At 43.8% G+C, this 18054-nt stretch overlaps 1 protein-coding gene across 1 annotated transcript in view; it reads right to left on the reverse strand.

The window, feature by feature from the left end:
- Positions 1-18054, reverse strand: part of Hydin (HYDIN axonemal central pair apparatus protein) — a 343862-nt gene that overhangs the window by 100724 nt on the left and 225084 nt on the right. Inside the window, 10 exon segments of the mRNA XM_051201355.1 lie at positions 2357-2525; positions 3695-3934; positions 6589-6738; positions 7033-7224; positions 7441-7568; positions 7754-7890; positions 8329-8462; positions 10962-11089; positions 13017-13194; positions 16760-16897. Coding sequence (XP_051057312.1) covers positions 2357-2525; positions 3695-3934; positions 6589-6738; positions 7033-7224; positions 7441-7568; positions 7754-7890; positions 8329-8462; positions 10962-11089; positions 13017-13194; positions 16760-16897 — 1594 coding nt within the window.

Consider the following 18054-nt stretch of genomic DNA (forward strand, 5'->3'; position numbering starts at 1 on the left):
AAATAAAGACTGAGCTAGCCACACAGTGACAGTGACTAGAACTGTTCTTATAATTGCCAGAGCAAGAGAAGCACTGCTCCACAGATTTTTAATTTTCAGGCTTTCAGGACCATGTGGATACCTGGAGCCTGCCTCCACCCTTAGCTACTCACCAACGTCTCACGTGTCATTGCTAAGTGTGTCTGAAACCTGTCAGCACCCATGGTATTGCCACCTCTTCCACAGCATCTCGGTGGATCCAGCAGTCTGTGACAATGCTAGGTGACCCCCTCTAACCTAGGGATAGTATCCGTTTTGTTTAGAATTGAGATGTGACTAGAGGCAGCTGCCGTCCCCGGGTCATGGTCAGAGAAGTCAGAGTCCACAGCATGAGAGCAGTGTGAGCCAGTGTTGGGAGAGGGATTGTGAGCATCCAGCCTGGGCTCCTACTGGACCCATCAGCCCTGGACCCAGACCATCTTCCACTGGGACAGATGGGGAAAAACCCCAAACTTATAAACTTTTGTGTGCATGGACTTCAAGAGCGACAAGGCTCTTGTCTGCCTCTACCAGGTCCTTTATACACTGCAGGCTGAGTGTCTCCTGAGGCCACTGGACATCTCTCTGACTTGAACTTCTCTCTTCCTGCCTGTGAGCTCTCCAAAGGGTGGAGCCTTGTGTCATTTATGTTCTTTCTAGCCCTTCAGCTCAGAACTTGCCACACAGTGGGTAATTTTATGCATTTCTGTCTCCCTACACCTAAAGCCTTAACCCCTCAATGTCTGAGGAGGTGACTTTATTTGAAAATAAGTCTGTTTAGTAGGCAATTAAGGGTTGCAGGCCATCGTGTAGGTATGTCCTGATTTAGTGTGACCAGGAATCAGAATTTGAAGAGATTAGGACAGCGACCCTGTGGGAAGGCACAGGAGGAAGAGAAGTGTCCACAAGAAGATGGTTTTCAGAAGGTACCAACCCCAATGACACCTTCATCAATTGTATCTAGCATCTAGAACTGCGAGAGCCACTTGCCTTGTGGCTTTGTAAAAATGACTCCAATAAAACTGGTGCTGAATACTGGCCAGAACACTGAGTGGAGATGCAGCCCTTCCTGCAAACCAAGTGAACTTTCTCTGATTGGTTTCTCTTTCCTTGAGAAACCTTAAGGCAGTTGGAGAGGATTCCATCTGGACCACTAGGTTATCCCTCACACATTGTTGAGCATGTCATGTCTGCTGACCCATGTACTAGATTTACAAGCAAAGGGTATATGAGGAGTGTGTGTGTGTGTGTGTGTGTGTGTGTGTGTGTATGCATGCATGTGTGTATGTATTGTTGTGTGCATATGTGCACATGCATATGTCCAAAGACAATATTGGGTGTGGTCTTTATCCTCCCCCCTCCTTGTTTAAGGCAGGGTTTCCCCAATACTGCTGAATATGTTAGAGTGAGTATGCCCAGATGAGATTCTGGGCACGCCACCTCCCATCTCATCACAGGAGCTCTGGGGTTGCAGACATGCATTGCTGTATCTTGCTGCACACATGTTCTGGGGAACCTGGTTCTCATGCTCACTGGCAAGCACCTTATCCACTGAGCTGTCTCCTCAGCTCTTGTCTAGTGGGAGATGCAGGCATGAAGAGCAGAACTATACATGTGAGGACTGTTAACCCAGAAGAGAGTGAGACTAGCATGAGGGACAGAGAAGCAGAAAGGAGAGAAGGTCACAGTGTCACCAGCCATATATCCCTACAAGTCAGAAAGGTGATGTCCTGCTCAAGTACACAAGAGAGGCCCTGGGCAAGGAATAAGATAATACAGGGCTGATGGACCAGAGAGGACAAAATGGTGAGAAGACCAGGGAAGCTCACGATGGGTCTTGAGGACCACGGAAGGGCCGTCCTTTTTAAATGCAAGTTCCCTGACCCCTGGACACTTGAATACATTAGGGGATCAATTTCCACCTTGTGGGAGTCTTATTATCTAGGCATGCCCACAGGAAGCAGTGGCATATAGTGATTGCTGTCAGTTACATGCAGGAGGATTTGGACTGGACTCCTGGTTCTTCTATACACAACTGTGTACTTGGACTCTCTTAGCTTCCGTTTCTGTGCAAATCCCTTGGCTCAGACTCTAGCACACATTCTTCTGTCTATATCCACTGTTTTTAAGTCTCAGCGTCCCCAGACTCTAGTGAGAGAAAACTGTGCCCGGTTCTGCATTCTTAACACAAAGACCACAGGACCTATTTGGTAATGGTCTTAAACAGGGTACAGCAGGCACCTGGCCCCCGGCAGGTGCCCAGGAGCTGGCTGGTCCCACAGCAGGGGTAATATAAAGGGAATGGAACAACGGCTAGAGTTCAGGGTACTCATCTCACCATTATCCTGTGCCAGATTCTCCACATATTTTGCCTTCATCTGCTCTTCTTTTGATTTCTTCACCTCCCTAAAGTAATCGTAGACCTCCTGGGGCAGCTTTTCCCCTGGGTTCCGGGGAGGCAGCAGCAGGGTGTTGTAGGAATCATAGCCCTTCAGCTGCCGCAACATCTGCTCGAGGGGAGAATGAAAACTACTGTTGGCCTCACTGGAGGCTTCCTCGTGCTCGCTTGTGGATTTCACACGGTGGGACCCTTTGTAGAGGTCTGAAGGTAGAGCCCCACCCTGAACTTACAGGAATGCAAAAATCTGTATTTTGTTCCATACACACCCAAGAATTCCACACATGGGAGACAATTTTCTTCCTTCTTTGAAAATAGCACACATACCTTTTTTTTTTCCCTAATAACAATCATATAGAATTCCATTATCCACTCCGAGTGAGTCATTCCTAAAACGTGCAGTCACACATCACCTAATGAGAGGGATATGTTCTGAAATGTGAGAAATGCACTATTAGGTGATTTTGTCATTGTTGTAAAACTAAGATGGCTATGATGTCATTGTTAACTGAAATGTTGTACAGTGCAGTATTGTACTGTATAGAGGTGAATGGCATTGCATTTGGTAAGGTTGTTTCCTCATAAACAGAGAATACAGAGAAAATTGGTAAAATGGTGTGTGTGTGTGTGTGTGTGTGTGTGTGTGTGTGTGTGTGTGTGTGTGTGGTATAGCTTGATGTTCTATCTTCCTCAATCACTTTCCGCCTTATTTTTTTTTTTTTTTTTTTTTTTTTTTTTTTTGACTCAGGGTCTTTCACTGAATCTGAAGCCTACTGATTAGCTAGCCTGGTTGATTCTAAGGAATCCTCAAAGGATGCCACCTGCCTCTGCCTTCCCATTACTAGGATTACAGGTGTGCACTGCTGTGCCTGGCTTTTTCACATGGGTGCTGGGGATTGAACTCACCCAGGTCCTCACACTTAAGAAATGAACCTCACTGACTCAGTCATCTCCCAGCCCATATTAAGTGCCCCAATTAAAAAGAAGTCTAAAAGAAAGTCCTTTTCAAGTACGGTGTCAAGCTGTTCTATGTTCTTTACTGTGCAAATACTGACCACAAACATGCATTGGCTTTTTAATTTGTTTAAAGGTGCATGTTGGAATTACAAAAAAGCAGTTACGTCCTCACTCAGAGAGAAGCAGATGGGGGAGTCTACAGAGAAGGGATTGGTAAGCTGACAAGGAAAGAGGAGGGAAGGCCAGAGGGAAGGCAAGGACACGTGGCAGGGGAGGAGCCTGCCATGTCAGGAAGGGTGTTTGGCTTTGGCCTCTGCTCACCTTCTCTTCTAAGAGGTACTGCTGGTCAAATTCTAGGGAGTAAAACTCAATGGGGAAGTTGCAGGGGTTCCTCACGATCACTTCGGCCTCATCCCCTGATGCATAAGGCAGGAGGGGCCCCAGTTCTAGAACTGAAGGGTTGAATTCCAGGCGTGGCTCCAGACCCTGGCCCTGTGCCAGGAGCGCGAGCTTCTGAGTGCTCTGGCCAATATGGAACATCAACGATTGACTGTAGAACTTCTAGAAAACATGGAAACAAAATAATCTTTTTTCTCCTCTACAACACAAAACATAAAACTGAGAATCACCAATGGAACAAAATGTCTTGCCCTGAAAGAGGAATAACTGTAGTGGGATACTTACATGTGCTGTATATATAGCATGTTTCCTACATAGCTGTGAAATGCAATCACCATAGTGGGGTACTTATGTGCTGTGTATATAACGTGTTTCCTACATAGCTGTGAGAGAGCAATCGCTGTAGTGGGGGGACTTACATGTGCTGCGTATACAGCATGTTGATGGGAGATGTCATTCTGTAAATATGTTTCTCATATTGCTTAATGAATAAAGCACTGTTCTCCAATAGGAAAGCAAGATAGGCGGGACTAGGAGACAAGGAGGATTCCTGAAGGCGTACAGAGGAGATCCAAAATGGAGGACAGAGAGAGAAGAACGCCAGCCCCTCTCTCCGGTAAGATAAGACCATGTGGAAGTACTTAGATGAATGGAAATGGGTTAATAATTAAGACAGAGCTAGCCAATAGGAAACTAGTAAATGGCCAACAGAATTATATCAAATACAGGGTCCCTGTGTGTTATTTGGTGCTGGTGCAGTGCTGGGACCAGGGTGGGCAGAAAAACTACTCATAACAGCACGTTTCCTACATAGCTGTGAAAGAGCAGTTTCTGTAGTGGGGTACTACATGCTGTGTATATAGCATGCTAGGCACTGTACGAGGGACTTGATCACTTACAGCAGGCCTAAGTGTCATCTTCATGTCCCTGAGTTTCCTATATGGGCAAAACTCTCTGTCACTCTGGGCCTGAGGCTGTCAAGGCCCATGGTCAGCAGAGAGTATAGTAGAAAAGCCAAGGGAGTAACACCTTCTGGGATCACAGACTTCCACCAATGATACTCAGGAACACGGCAAGCATCCCACTTCCCCTGTTCCATTGTGATAGCTCCCTCATCCAGAAGTGATAAAAGTCCAAAATCAGGCTGAGGATACCTCAATTCTGAGTACCACAAAGAAAAATAAAATAAGATAAAGCCCAAATCTTCTAAACCCTTGCTAGTCTTCAGACACTCTTCAGAACAGCAGGCATGTTACTAATTTTCTTCTCAAGCATGGGGAAGTCAGAAGTGCTGGTGCACACACTTGTAATCCAGCAGAGGCAGAAGGTCAGACCAAGTCTTGGGCCAGCCTGGTCTACTTACTGAGTTCTGGGCCAGCCAGAGATACATAGTGGAATCCAACAAAAAGCATGAGGAGAAGGTGGAGGGGGCAGGAAGGGGGAGAGGGAGGAGAGGGAGGAGAAGGGAGGGGAGGGGAGGGTGGGGGGGAGGGAAGGAGAAGGGAGGGGAGGGAAGGGAGGAGGACAGAAAGGGAAGCTTCAGCGCTGGCAGCATTATGGGCAGATTTTGATAGGTAGGAATGCAGGATTCATTTTAGAATGAAATATGAAGTTATTTACTTTTCTGCTTTCCCACTGCAGATTCTGAAGCATTTCTTCAAAGCTATTACAGGGGAAATGGGAGTTAGCCGTATATTGTATAAAATTCGCATACATTTTTCTTATAAGAGAACAGAATATATGAGGCACGGTGGTGCATGCCTGAAACTCTAGTACTTGTGAGGCCGAGGACAGAGAATTCAAGGACATCTTGGTGTGAATTACTGAGCTCCTGGTCAGCCTGGGATACACAAAAACCCTGTCTTTGAAAACAAAATCTAAAGGAAAACATCAAGACGTCTTTAGCTCTGGATAAAAGTTGTCATGGTGAGACTTCTGGAGATCGTCTCCGGTTCTAGGATTTTATTATTCTTGCCATGCTCTCCATTAGGACTGACTTTGAACTCATGGCATTTATTAAAGAGACATTTTTCAGGCTCAAGGAGGCTTTCTGCTGGGAAGTTCTGACTACTGTGGTGACTGATGATAGAAGATAATAGTTACTAGGTTACTGATACTACACAGGGGAGTGTGCTGTGTGCTCCATTCGGTGTTATTAATCTTCAAAATGACCATAAGAGTTGTGGGTGTGGCTCAGTACTAGCTTATTGGAAATTCCGGTGTCCAGCTGACTTTAAACTCTGATTTTTAAGAAAGTATGCACAGTGCATATAGGCTCTGGTACCTGATGCACTCAGTATAGTCTTTGCAAGATCTCCTGTAATGAAGCACATTAATATTTTGGCAGTTGCAATGTTTGAAAACTAAGTAGGATAAAGAAAGGCAAAACAGTCATGTCAGTTCAAATGATATTTTTTTCTATTGCGTGAGTTTTAATATGAAACTTATGAAATTTCAACCCCCACTTTTTTGAGCTTATTGGATTTCAGAATTGCAATAAGGGAGTTTTGATATGGGAATATTATTGCTTTTTATGTTACCTATGAACAAGCTGAGGCTTAGTCAGACAAGTGATTTGTTCAAAGATACACAGCCTGTAAATACAGAGGTGAAATACCACTAATGCCATGCCACTGAGAAAGTCCATACGTTACTCCCAGCTTCTGGGTGAGCCTACTGGGATACACAAGTAGGTGATCTTGACGAGCATGCCATCTACAGAATGAGAGATATGAGCATCAGGCAATCCTGGGCCTTGACCTCGAAGAGATCCAGAAAGAAGATCTCTACAAAGGCTCATATTTTTCCAGGCTTACCTCTTCTTTGGGCATGAATTTCACTTGCACATTGGCCCTCTCGCCAGGATCCAAGACTCCAGAAGTGGGTTGGATCTCAAAGATCCGAGACTTTGGAATCATCTCTGCTCGTATTTTCCGTCTTAAATACTTTGGCATGTGTTTATCCATCTGGGTTATAAATGTTAGACAGTTAGATCATTTTCATGGCAAAAAGATCTATTTACCACTCACAAGAGTTAAATTTCCAGAGTGCTTCCCAGGTACCAGGGAATGTGCACCAGAGGCAGAAGGGCAGTAAGACATTATATCCAATGGCAAGGCCTGATGACATCTTCAAGTGTCAGGCTTAGGGACTGGGCAAATGTAATTAACAGTGAGAGTCTAGTTAAAATGATAGGAGGAAAGGTCTAGAACCCCAACTCTGGCTAAAGTAGAGATGAAGAGAAGGGAAACATAATTCACCTTGTTAGTAGGCTGTGGGGTGTGGACAAACCATTCACAAGGAACTTGGAGAGGGTTGGAAAGCTGAATGGTTTCCACCATACACTGTCCACACTGAATGGTAGAAAAGTCTACTTTGTTGCAAGACAGGGTCATACTTGGAATGGTTACAGTGGCTTGGAGGCAGAGGTGAATAGTTGGCCCTCCAAACACCTGGAATGGACAGAAAATGGTGGTTACCAATGTGGCCTGGAGTCAGGAACTACAACAGCAGCAGCAACAACACAATGGAGATGTGGCTCAAGGATAGACATCTTCCCTCGGATGCTCAGAGTCCTGCTTTTGATCAGCAGTACTGCGTTATCTTGGGGTTCTCAACAGGCTTGGCTGGGACCGAGAGGGCCATGTAGGCCCAGTGGTGCACCATACCTTGATGGGAAGAACGACTTCTTTGTTCCCCACAGGAAGATTAGCCCCTTGTGGGTCACATCTCACTTCAAATGTTTCCGTCTCACAGTAGGGCAGATGTTTTACACGGTCTAGCTCAGTGCTGAAGCCTAGACAAAAAAAAAAATTGTTTTTCATCACGAGCAAGGATAACATCACTAAAGGAGCTGCTGTACATAGCAGGCCCTGTGGGATAGGCTGACCAAAGCACCACTGAATAGCCCAGAAACTCCTTCAGCCAAATGGCAGGAATGCTGTTCTAGAAGGACGGGGCATGCAGGCGGCCTCTTGGTACCTGTATCATGAAGGACATGCTTTTCTGCATGGAAGGACACTGGAAAGTGACTGGTGTTGGTGATCTTGATGATGTGGGTTCGGACATCACCGAGCACAATGTAGCCAAAGTCCAGGATGTACTCTGGTAGCTGGACTCTGAAACAATTACGGGGCTGTCCTTACTAGTCACTTTCAAGCCTGGGAGGCCACTTTTCCCCAAAGGAGAAAGAGTGAGTTCTCTCCTGTGTGTAACTTTGTTTCCCAGGTAGAGAACAGCTAAGGGCCATTAGAAGAGAAACTGGAAACTCCATGCAGTCTTCAGAAGTCCACATGTGTGTTTGGCCATTATCTAGAAACATGTTCAGTGTGAGTCCCCATGAACCAAAAATGGAGTCCTGTCTATTGGGTGTGGTATTCTGGCTTTAAGATCCAGAATTACCTGGTTGGCTTGATTGTAGGGATGTCAGCTAATATGAGGTACATGGCTTTCAGTCCTAGGTGATCAACTATTTTCTCAGGACACACACACACCCACAACTGTTTGCTTCACCACACTCTGGAGCAAAGGCAACACAAACACAAAAGGGCCCTCACTTTGCTATTTTGCGGCGACTCCGATGGCTGAAGTAGGTGTCGTCTGTGGTACTGGAGGATATGGCTTTCTGGTGTTCCAGGGCATAATCTTGAACTATAAGTCTCTCTACTTCCATCTGGAGATGAGCACTTATCTGGAACAAGAAGAAGAGCAATTCAGAAGATTGTTCTAGAATATGTATTCTCTTTATTTATTGTTAGTAAGATTTTTTTTCTACAAAGAGAAAACTACTAATTTCTTTTATCTTTTCCATGTTTTGAGTGTATAGTAAGTAAAGATTAGTTTCACAATGAATAAATTCTCATGCACTCATAAGAAAGCATCAGATCCCCTGGAGCTGGAGTCAGGGATGGTTGTGCGCCACTCTGTGGGTGTTGGGAACTGAACTTGGATCCTCTGGAAGAGCAGCAAGTGCACTTACTTGCTGAGCCATCTCTCTAGCCCCAAACAATAGAGTTTAAGAGAATGTCTTGACATGGGCTGGCAAGGTGGCTCAGCAGGTAAGGAGACATTTGCTGCCAAGTGTGATGACCTAAGGTCAATCCTTAGGTGGAAGGAAGAACTAACTCCCAAAAGTGGTCCTCTGACTGTGTCACTTGCTCTGAGACACATGCAATTCCCTGACAAGTAAATATGTAATAAATATTTTTAAACATAAAAAATGTTTTGACAAAAATTAAGTACCACAGAACCACTGTGTGTTTTCACTGCATGACTTCAGCTTCAGTAACCATTTTAATATTCCTATGCAAAGACACAGAGGTGGGATGTTCTGGCCATGGGTTCTTTTTTTAAAGTTTTACTTATGTGAAGATGTGTATCTGTGATTATGTGCACTGGAGCCCAGAAGTCCATAGCAGCCTGAGACATTGTATCTCCTGGAGTTACATTACAGGTAGATATTTCTTATTGCAGAGGGTAGTGTTTAATGCAGACAGTTCTAAATGCTAAGAAAAACTGATTGTGAGTGCTTGGCTGTAGATGGGGCATCAATGTCATAGCCCCTCACAAAGGCTCAGGGGACATCATGGAAGAAGGTTTTGAAAGAATGTAAGATACAGAGGATAGGGAAGAGTGCTGTAAAGGACTGGCTTTTGGACTTAGCATGGCTGTTACACACATGAATTCATAAGTTCCACGGTTACTGCACAAGACTGCCATGAGATCAAGTCAGTTAAAAATTCCAGCATGGGACCCGAGCTAGTGAGACAACTGGTCTGATAACTGGGGAGCCTGCATAAGATGGAACCAGACTCCCTTAATACAGGTGACAATGGTGCAGCTGGGACAATATATGAGGCCACTGTCAGTGGGTCCAAGGTCTAACTCTAATGTACAAAGTGACTTAGTGGAGCCCATTTTACATGGAGAGATACCTTGCTTAGCCTAGGCATAGGGTTGGGGATGCTTGGTCCTGCATCAACAAGATGATGGGACAGACTTAGACCTCCTAGGGGAGGCCTTACCCTCTCTGAGGACCATATGGGAGGTGGGATGGGGGAGTTGGGGGAGAGGATAGAGGAGGAACAAGAATTGGAATGTAAAAAACCAAATTAATAAATAAAACATTCCAACATGGAGTAGGGAGGGATTCCCAATGCCCCTCCCCTCACTGAGGGGTGATTGATTGATGGCTTCTAATGGAGGGAGACTTTTCTTGGGGAGGGTGGATATTGGTAGAATGCTCATGTTCTAGTAGATGACCTCATATATGGGCAGCTCTAGTTGGATTTGGTTGCTTAAAAAAGGGGCATGAAGTTGAGAGGTAGATGACAGATAAGCTGGGGTATTTCAACAGATGGGAGCTATATGGGGGAGCTGGGAGGAGTGGGGAGATGCATATGAGACTAAGATACATTGTAAATGTATATGAAATTTTCAAAAAATAAAAAGAAAGTGATTTTATCCTCAATAATGAACTATCTTGACCCATTTCCTCCTTTTCCTACCCAAACTTCTTTTTTCCCTCTGAGTTTCATCTCCTAATATTCCCTCTTTATTATGCAACCAGGTGAAAGGACATCCTAGCTCATTCCATATCCAACCAATTCTGAGTGGTTGATCATTCTGGAGTATTCTGGAATATTCCTTGTCCCCACTCAATTCTCTCTTCCTTGACTATCATCACCATTGTTTGTATCACTACTCTACTCACCTAGAATCATCCCAACAACTTATAAAAGCCCCTGTCACCTCATCTCTGCGCTTATGCCACTAAGCCCTGTCCCCTCATAGCCCACAAGACAGCTACAGGGATCTTTTAGAGATGCAAACTCAATCACGCCATAGCGCTTCCGGTTAAAACATTTCAATTGCTCCCTCTTGCCTTCTTTCCCCGAGGAAAGCCGAAAACTCTTGATGGGTTCTCTAGATAGCTGCTCACCTCTTTGGGCTCATCTTGCCTTTTTTTTTTTTTTAATGCTCCTCTTTAGTCTTGGCTGTATCTCTTTCCACTCTGCTTCTGGGATGTCCCATGTCATTGCCCCACCCTGCTTTGCACATGCTCTCTTCCTCACACACATTGCCCCACCCTGCTTTGTGCATGATCTTTTCCTCACAGGCATCGGCCCACCCCAGTTTGTGCATGATCTCTTCCTCACACACATTCTGTTCAAGGTAGAGCTGCTCTCACCTCTGTAGCCTCCTCCTCAGGGAGTTCCTCGGTTACTATCTCATAGTGATCGATAGCCTCATATTTACAGTACTCTTTCTCCATGCTTTTCTTCGCTTCCTCCAAGAAGTGTTCATACTTTTCATTGCCTGTGCAGCAGAGGGGAGGGATCAGCTGGTCAGAGATGTGCTCTGCCTCAAACCTAGTCTCTTAGCTCAGGGGGAGCTGAAAAGGAAAGGGGACGGTCTGACACTTCACCTGCTATATTTTCTCTCCTTTGGAGGGACAGGTAATTTGTGAGCGAGTTGAATTTGTTCTGAGACCTTGCTGAGCTTAATGGCATGGCACATGTCATTAAGGACATGGTACATGAACTATGAGCTGGTCCTCAAGACGATAAGACACTAAGAGGCTTGCTTGGACTTTGCTCGGTTCCACACTAACCCTTCTACTTTCTATAGTCTCTTTCAGTGCTGGACAAGCTGAGACAGCTGGTCATTCTTTTGGTGGCTTTTCACACACTAAATCCCTCCCAGTTAGCACAAAGGATATGTTGGGGTCAAGTTCCTTTAAATCAAAGTGATTCACAATACCCTTAATAAAGAGGGAGACAAATAGCAGAGGGATTCCAAACACTTGGATTCACCAAAAGTCACTGCAAATTTAAATGTTTTGAAGGTAAAAGTAGGTGAAGAAATTCAAACGCCTTCTGTGAAACAATAGGAGTGCTAAAACTGTAGTTAACACCAGTGTCTAAACCCAAACAATGTTCACATTTGAGTAACTGAAGACCCTTCCTGATAACCACACCCTCTGTGTTATGATGCTAACAGAGACTCTGATTTTCAACTGTGAGGCAAAAGTTTCCTTCTTGACCTTCGCAGCTGATTCTCTGTACCTGCAGGGTCTGCATCTACAAAGTCGAATATTTATGGAACAAAACTGTTTGGGAAAACAGTGCGTCTGTGTTGAAGTTGTATAGACCTTTTCTCATCATCATCTCCTAGCAATTGAGTACAAACACTGTTTATACGCCACCACTTCTATTGTATTAGGCATTGTAAGAGTCTATAGGCAGATTGAAGTATATGGGAGGACGCATGTGGGATCCATGCAAATATCATGCTATTTTATGTCTGGGACTTGAACATGTGTAGATATCAGCACCCAAGGAGGCCCTGGAGCTAGTCCTGGCTGTATCCTAAGGGCTGAGGGTATGTGCAGAGCTGGTTCTCCTTCTCTGGCTGAAGTTCTAATATTGGAGTGTGGTGTGGTCTTAGCTTTAATTTATGTTATATGAAATGTGTCTTCAGGGAGCTGATAATTATAATTTAGTGGATGATCTGGAGCCAGTGAGTGTGTGACTTTAGAGGAGGAGGAAGGCTGGGAAGTAGACGAGTCTGAAACACTGTGGGGAAAGTGGATCCAAGGGATGCAAAGAAGGAAGCCATGAAGAACAAGTACTTTCTATTGAACTTTGGTCCTGCCCTGGGTCAGGAAGAACTGGTTAAAAGAGCATCTCAGCCAAGTATTGGGGCCTACAAAGGCAGAATTACCAGCCTGGCATGGGAAGATAGCTCCAGGAACCACCTGAGGCCAGAAAGGTAATAACTAATAATACTAACTTCAGCCTTTAAGCACGGACCCTGGGTAAAGGGTGTGGCTGCTTCCTGTGATGGCTCTATTGTGAGAGTTCTACATCCAGTAGTACCCACACTCCATCTTCATCATGAAGATACAAAGTGTTATTGGGAGAAGAGACTGGGAGAGAAGTTTTGCTGGAATGAATACACACTGGTCCAAATGTCACTACCTCTCCCTTCAATAGGGTGTTTAATGATGGGAAAACTGGCCAGAAGTTTTAGTTTGCAATGGTCCCAGCCTGAGTCAGATTTAACTATTGCTCCCCACCCCTGGCAACAGCACAGAACAGTACTAGAGAAGATCTTTCAAACAAATAAAATGACTGAACAAAGTGAGTAACCACTAACCTTCAGAGATGGAAAGCAAAGCTAAAGAAAACACTGGTAATTTTTGTCCTCTGGGGGGTAAAGCTACTGCAGTGGGCGGCAGTACCTCGGAGGTTCCTGTGTAGGTCAAGGCTGATCCTGGGAAAGATGCCCTCTCCGTACAGAGTGATATTTTCTGGGTCCAGGTGGGCGATCTGTATCTGGAAGCTTCTTTGAAAGACCTCAGGTATTCCAGGCAAGTAGTAAACTTTCAACACCTGCTCCTTATTTGAGCGGATAAAACCCTACATGGTAGAGATCAGAGAGAGCTGGACAGTGTGCAATGGATTTATGCTTCTTATGGGTGGCTAGACACACCTCCCCTCAGATCTATTCCCATGGTGCGGTAGGAAAAACGACAAGAAAATACAGGGAAGCAGGTAACGTAGTGAGAGGCACTGCCCAACACAGGAATACAAGGAACAAACAGAAACATTTTTAAGTGGTTGTGTCTGTATCAATGTCTACTTTTTGAGCTTTGCATGTTCTATACACCAGTCCTCTGTGTGATGAATCATTAGCAGTGGTGTTTTCCCACTCTGTGGGCTGACCATTCAATTTCTTCACGTCTTCTTTTTCTGTACAGAAGCTTCTAAGTTTCATGAAAACACAATTGTCCATTGATGATCTTATTTCCTGTGCAACTGGAGTCTTATTCAGAAAGTTCTCACCTGTGCCAACCTATAAGTTGAAGTATACTTTTTTCATTTACCAGTTTTGCAGTTCCAGGTTGGTCTTGAATTTATAGAGATCTGCCTACCTCTGCCTCCCAGTGCCCGGTTTAAAAGTGTGTGCCACTACACTTTGCTAGACTAGCAAATTATAGGTTGAGGTCTTTGATCTATTAGATGTTGAATTTTGTGAAGGGCAAGAGATTAGGATCTAGTTTCATTTTTTTTTTTTTTTTTACCCATTGAAATCCAGTCTTCCTAGCACCATTTGTTAAAGATAGTATCTTTTCTCTGATGTATATTTTTGGTATCTTTGTTAAAAAAAAAAAAAAAAGAATCAGATCACTGTGTTTGTGTGGATTTCACCTAGGCCATCAATTCTATTCTGTTGATTTTTATATCTGTTCTTTCTTTCTTTTTTTCTTTTCCTTTCTTTTTTTTTTTTTTTTTTTTTGTGCTGTTCCATTTTGCTTTTATCGTTTCAACTCTGTAGCATAATTTGAAAACAGGTGTGGTGATATCATCTGCAAGATTCTTTTTTGCTCCAGATTAAGATGGTGGACATACGAAGGAAATGGAACTATAGTTATGCTGCATCAACATGGATGAGTCTTAAAAAAAGCATCACACTGGGTAAAAAAAGCAAGTTGCCATGGATTACACCTAGTTTACCAATTAAATTATTTTATTTTATGTGTATGAGTGTTTCTGTGAACCACATGTATGCCTGGTGCCTGTGGAGGCCACAAGAGAGCATTGGATTCCAAGTAACTAGAGTTATAGATGGTTGTGAGCTGCCATGTGGATGCTGGCACTTGAAACTAGGACCTCTGGAAGAGTAGCTAATGCTCCTAACCACTGTGCCATCTATCTGGTACCAACTGTACCATTTTAAAATAAAGCTTTGGAAGAAGCAAAGCTTTTTTGGGACCTCAAGTGGGAAAATAATACTGGCCAAATTCTAATTATAGAAGTATTCATGATTCATTAAGATGAGTTTCTTCATAATTTTTGAGCTCCTCCCACCTCTCTCTCTCTCTGTGTGTGTATAAGGAAGAGGACAAACTTGGGTGTCATTCCTTAGGGAATGATGTTGCTTTTTGAAACAGAGTCTCTCATTAGCATGGAATTCATCAAGTAGACTAAGATGGCGGCCAGGGGGCCCTAGGGATCTGCCTGTCTCCACTTCCCCAGAGCTGGGATTACAAGTGTGTGCCACCATGCCTGACTCTTGTTTTAAACCTCCCTAGTCTACCTTTTAAAATCTTAGGAGTAATATATATTCCTTGAGGAAAAATTATTGAATGAGGATAAGAAAAAATAAGCCACGGCATAAATAATAATAAGACAATGACAATATATTGATGTGTAGTGATCTATAATTTAGTTAATACACATGTTCTGGGGATACACTAACCATGCTAGAGTCAATAAACTTATCTCAAATCCCTAACACTTGCATGTCACAACTCCGGTGAGAAGCCATTGCTCTCTCTCTCTACTCTCAAGCGTCCTTATAAGTTATTTCAATATGCTATAGATTCTTATTCCTGAATTTCACAAGACTCTCACCCTCATGAATCACTGTGTGAGACTACACATGTTTAATGGAATGCATGGCTCTCTCTCTCTCTCTCTCTCTCTCTCTCTCTCTCTCTCTCTCTCTGTGCATGCCCACAGTGCACAGTCCAGCTGCAAAGAGTGACAGAATGGCATGCCTGTGTCAGTGGGGTTTATCCTCACAGATTCTTTATCCCTTTTCCTCACTCCTCCCCTGGGCAGTCCATGAAATTCTCCTGTTTCCCCTTAGAGCCACTTTTCCTGTGCTCAGTGTTATGGGATGAGGGAGTCTCATCTTCTATCTGCAAAGCATAGCAGTGTATTTTCCCAATAAGAACAATTCTCATGCAATCCTGCTGGGCAAATGTCCCTATGTTGTAATACACTAAATATGCATGTATAATTTTGTATTCTGCAAATATTTATTTTCATGGTAAGAATCTGGCTTCACAATAGGATAGCTGGCATATAGAGAAAGAAAAACATACAGAAAAAAGAAGTCTCCCATGGAAATAAAGAGAAGCCCTGGCTAAAAAATGGGCCAGCATAGCAGCTTCAAGGCCCTGGATCATAGAAAGGTCTCCTGTAAGGCTGACTCTTGGTTGGCATCTGGGAGCCAAAGTTCTGGAAGAGTTTTTCCATGTCCTTGCCATTGCTTGCCTTGCCTTATGTGTGCAAATAGAACAGTTTATGTCAACTCCTTGCTTGCTTTCTGAGGGAATTTTGCTATGTGACAAGCAGAAGAACCTATGTGACAAGCTTCCAAAAAAATCCTGGCAGTTTCCAGTGAGTCCCTGACAGTTCTCAGGCTGTCATCACAGTTTATTACTAGTGATGATTAATCTTTACTGTCAACTTGACTGGCTTTAGAATCACCATGGAAACAATCCTGTCTGCGTGTCTGTGAAGGTGTTTTCAGAATGTTTATTTGATGGCATTAGACATGACCTGAATGTGGGCAGCACCCATCCCACAGGCTGGGGTCTGGGATAGAATGAAAAGGAGGAAACAAGCTTAGCATTCGTCTCTCTTGATGCTCCCTGACTGTGGACACTGTCGCCAGCAGCCTCAGGCTCCTGCTGCAGTGTGGAAGAACACTGGCTGCCCCATATGATGGACTCTATCCCTTCTTAAATAAGCCCTTCTTTCCATCCTTCAATTATTGTCACGAGGAAAAAAATCCATAGGTTGTATCTAACTGGTTTATCATGTGTCCATGGTTCCTGAAGACAGGTAATGTATGACTTGATAAATGTTCATTTAATGAATAATGTTCCTAAGTCTATCTTTCTGTCTCTCAATCTATTCACCTATCCATCAATCCATCTATCGACAGAGATTCATATAAGCCAGGATAGCCTCAGACTTGCTAAGTAGCTAAGACTGGCCTCCATCAAACTCCTGGTCTTCCTGCTTCACCCTCTTGAATGCTGGGATTACCTGTGTGCAGCACCATACCTGATTACAAATGATCAGTTTTAACTGAAAAAAAAAGTCATACTTGTAGTATTGACAGTAATGCTCTCCACCATGGGTGTGGCTTGTCTGTTTTGTGTAAGCCCTCCCATTTCTGACTCACCGAGAGGGGCAGGATAAGTGGTACTCCAGGGAGAAGGTTTTTTGGTGAAGACCGGTAGTTAGTCAGAACTTTGAACTCAAAGCCAACTTTCCCAATGTTTTTCAGAGTGATTTCACGTTCTGTGACATGGTCAAACAGCTGGAGAGAGGATGAGAAGAAGGGCTGTTATCTGTCTGTGGGATTCTGCTCTCTCCCTCCCTGACAAAGGGGATCAACAAATGTACCCTGCAGACACTCTATAAGATACTAGTCAATTGGCTGGGCCACCCTATCATCTATACCATCTATGACCTGCTGGAGTACATGAAGGGAGGTCCTGTGGAATGATATCCTCAGGATCTCCATAACTCAGGGCAACAACAGGATATCCAAGAGGAGTTTCAGTGAGGGTCCAGTGATGGCATGCCAGAGGCCTTGAACCAGACCACAGCTCCTGATGCCACGAGAAAGAATGCAGCAGTGTTGGAGAGACAGAAGAGTGAGGTAGTTTTAGCTTGCTTTGATTTCTTTTTAATTAACTTTTTTGGGGATGTTCTTTTGGGGTCCATACTGCAGAGGTGAGGGGCAGATATAGAGGAACTGGGAGCTGAGCAGGATTGGGGTAATAATGTGAAATCCCCAAAGAATCAATATAGAATTACATTTAAAAAGATACTGGTCAATCCACATTGGAGCATCACAAAGGGCTCCCAAGGCAGGAGGACCCTTGGGTTCCGTACATTTGGCTTTTGTCTTAGTCCTAGTTACTGGTTTAGTTTGGCTCTGGCTCTAAGGGTAACCTTAACCTTTGTGCCTCAGATTCCTCACCACATGAAGTTATATATGAGAATCTTGAAGTAAGTTTTCTAAAGTAAGAGAATTTGCTTCTAATTCTGTCCCATTAGAAACACAAGATTTAAATTTAGAATGTTTTAGAATGAATTTTCCCATTTATGTAAGGAACCATAGGTATAACATGCCATTTGAGATTTTGCTAGCATAATTCACCAGCTCATATGGTAGGCCTAACACCGCCAAACTGAGGTCTACTTTAGGGTTTCCTAGGACAAACCAGGGCAAAACTAGCTGTCTTAGATAAGGTCTGGTACATTTAGGATGAAATAGCTGTGGAAATGACCTGAAACCAGTTTATCAGAGGAATCTGGAAGTAAGGGAGAAAAGAAATTCTATCTGGATAATCCAGTAGAGAGGACTGAAGTTGGTGCTGGATGAATCCAAACAGATGTAGTCTTTAATCGACACACATACATGCATACGCACATTCAAAAATACATCTACACACACATTCAATAATT

Source organism: Phodopus roborovskii, unplaced genomic scaffold (assembly GCF_943737965.1).
Source record: "Phodopus roborovskii unplaced genomic scaffold, PHOROB, whole genome shotgun sequence".
NCBI classification, from domain to species: domain Eukaryota; kingdom Metazoa; phylum Chordata; class Mammalia; order Rodentia; family Cricetidae; genus Phodopus; species Phodopus roborovskii.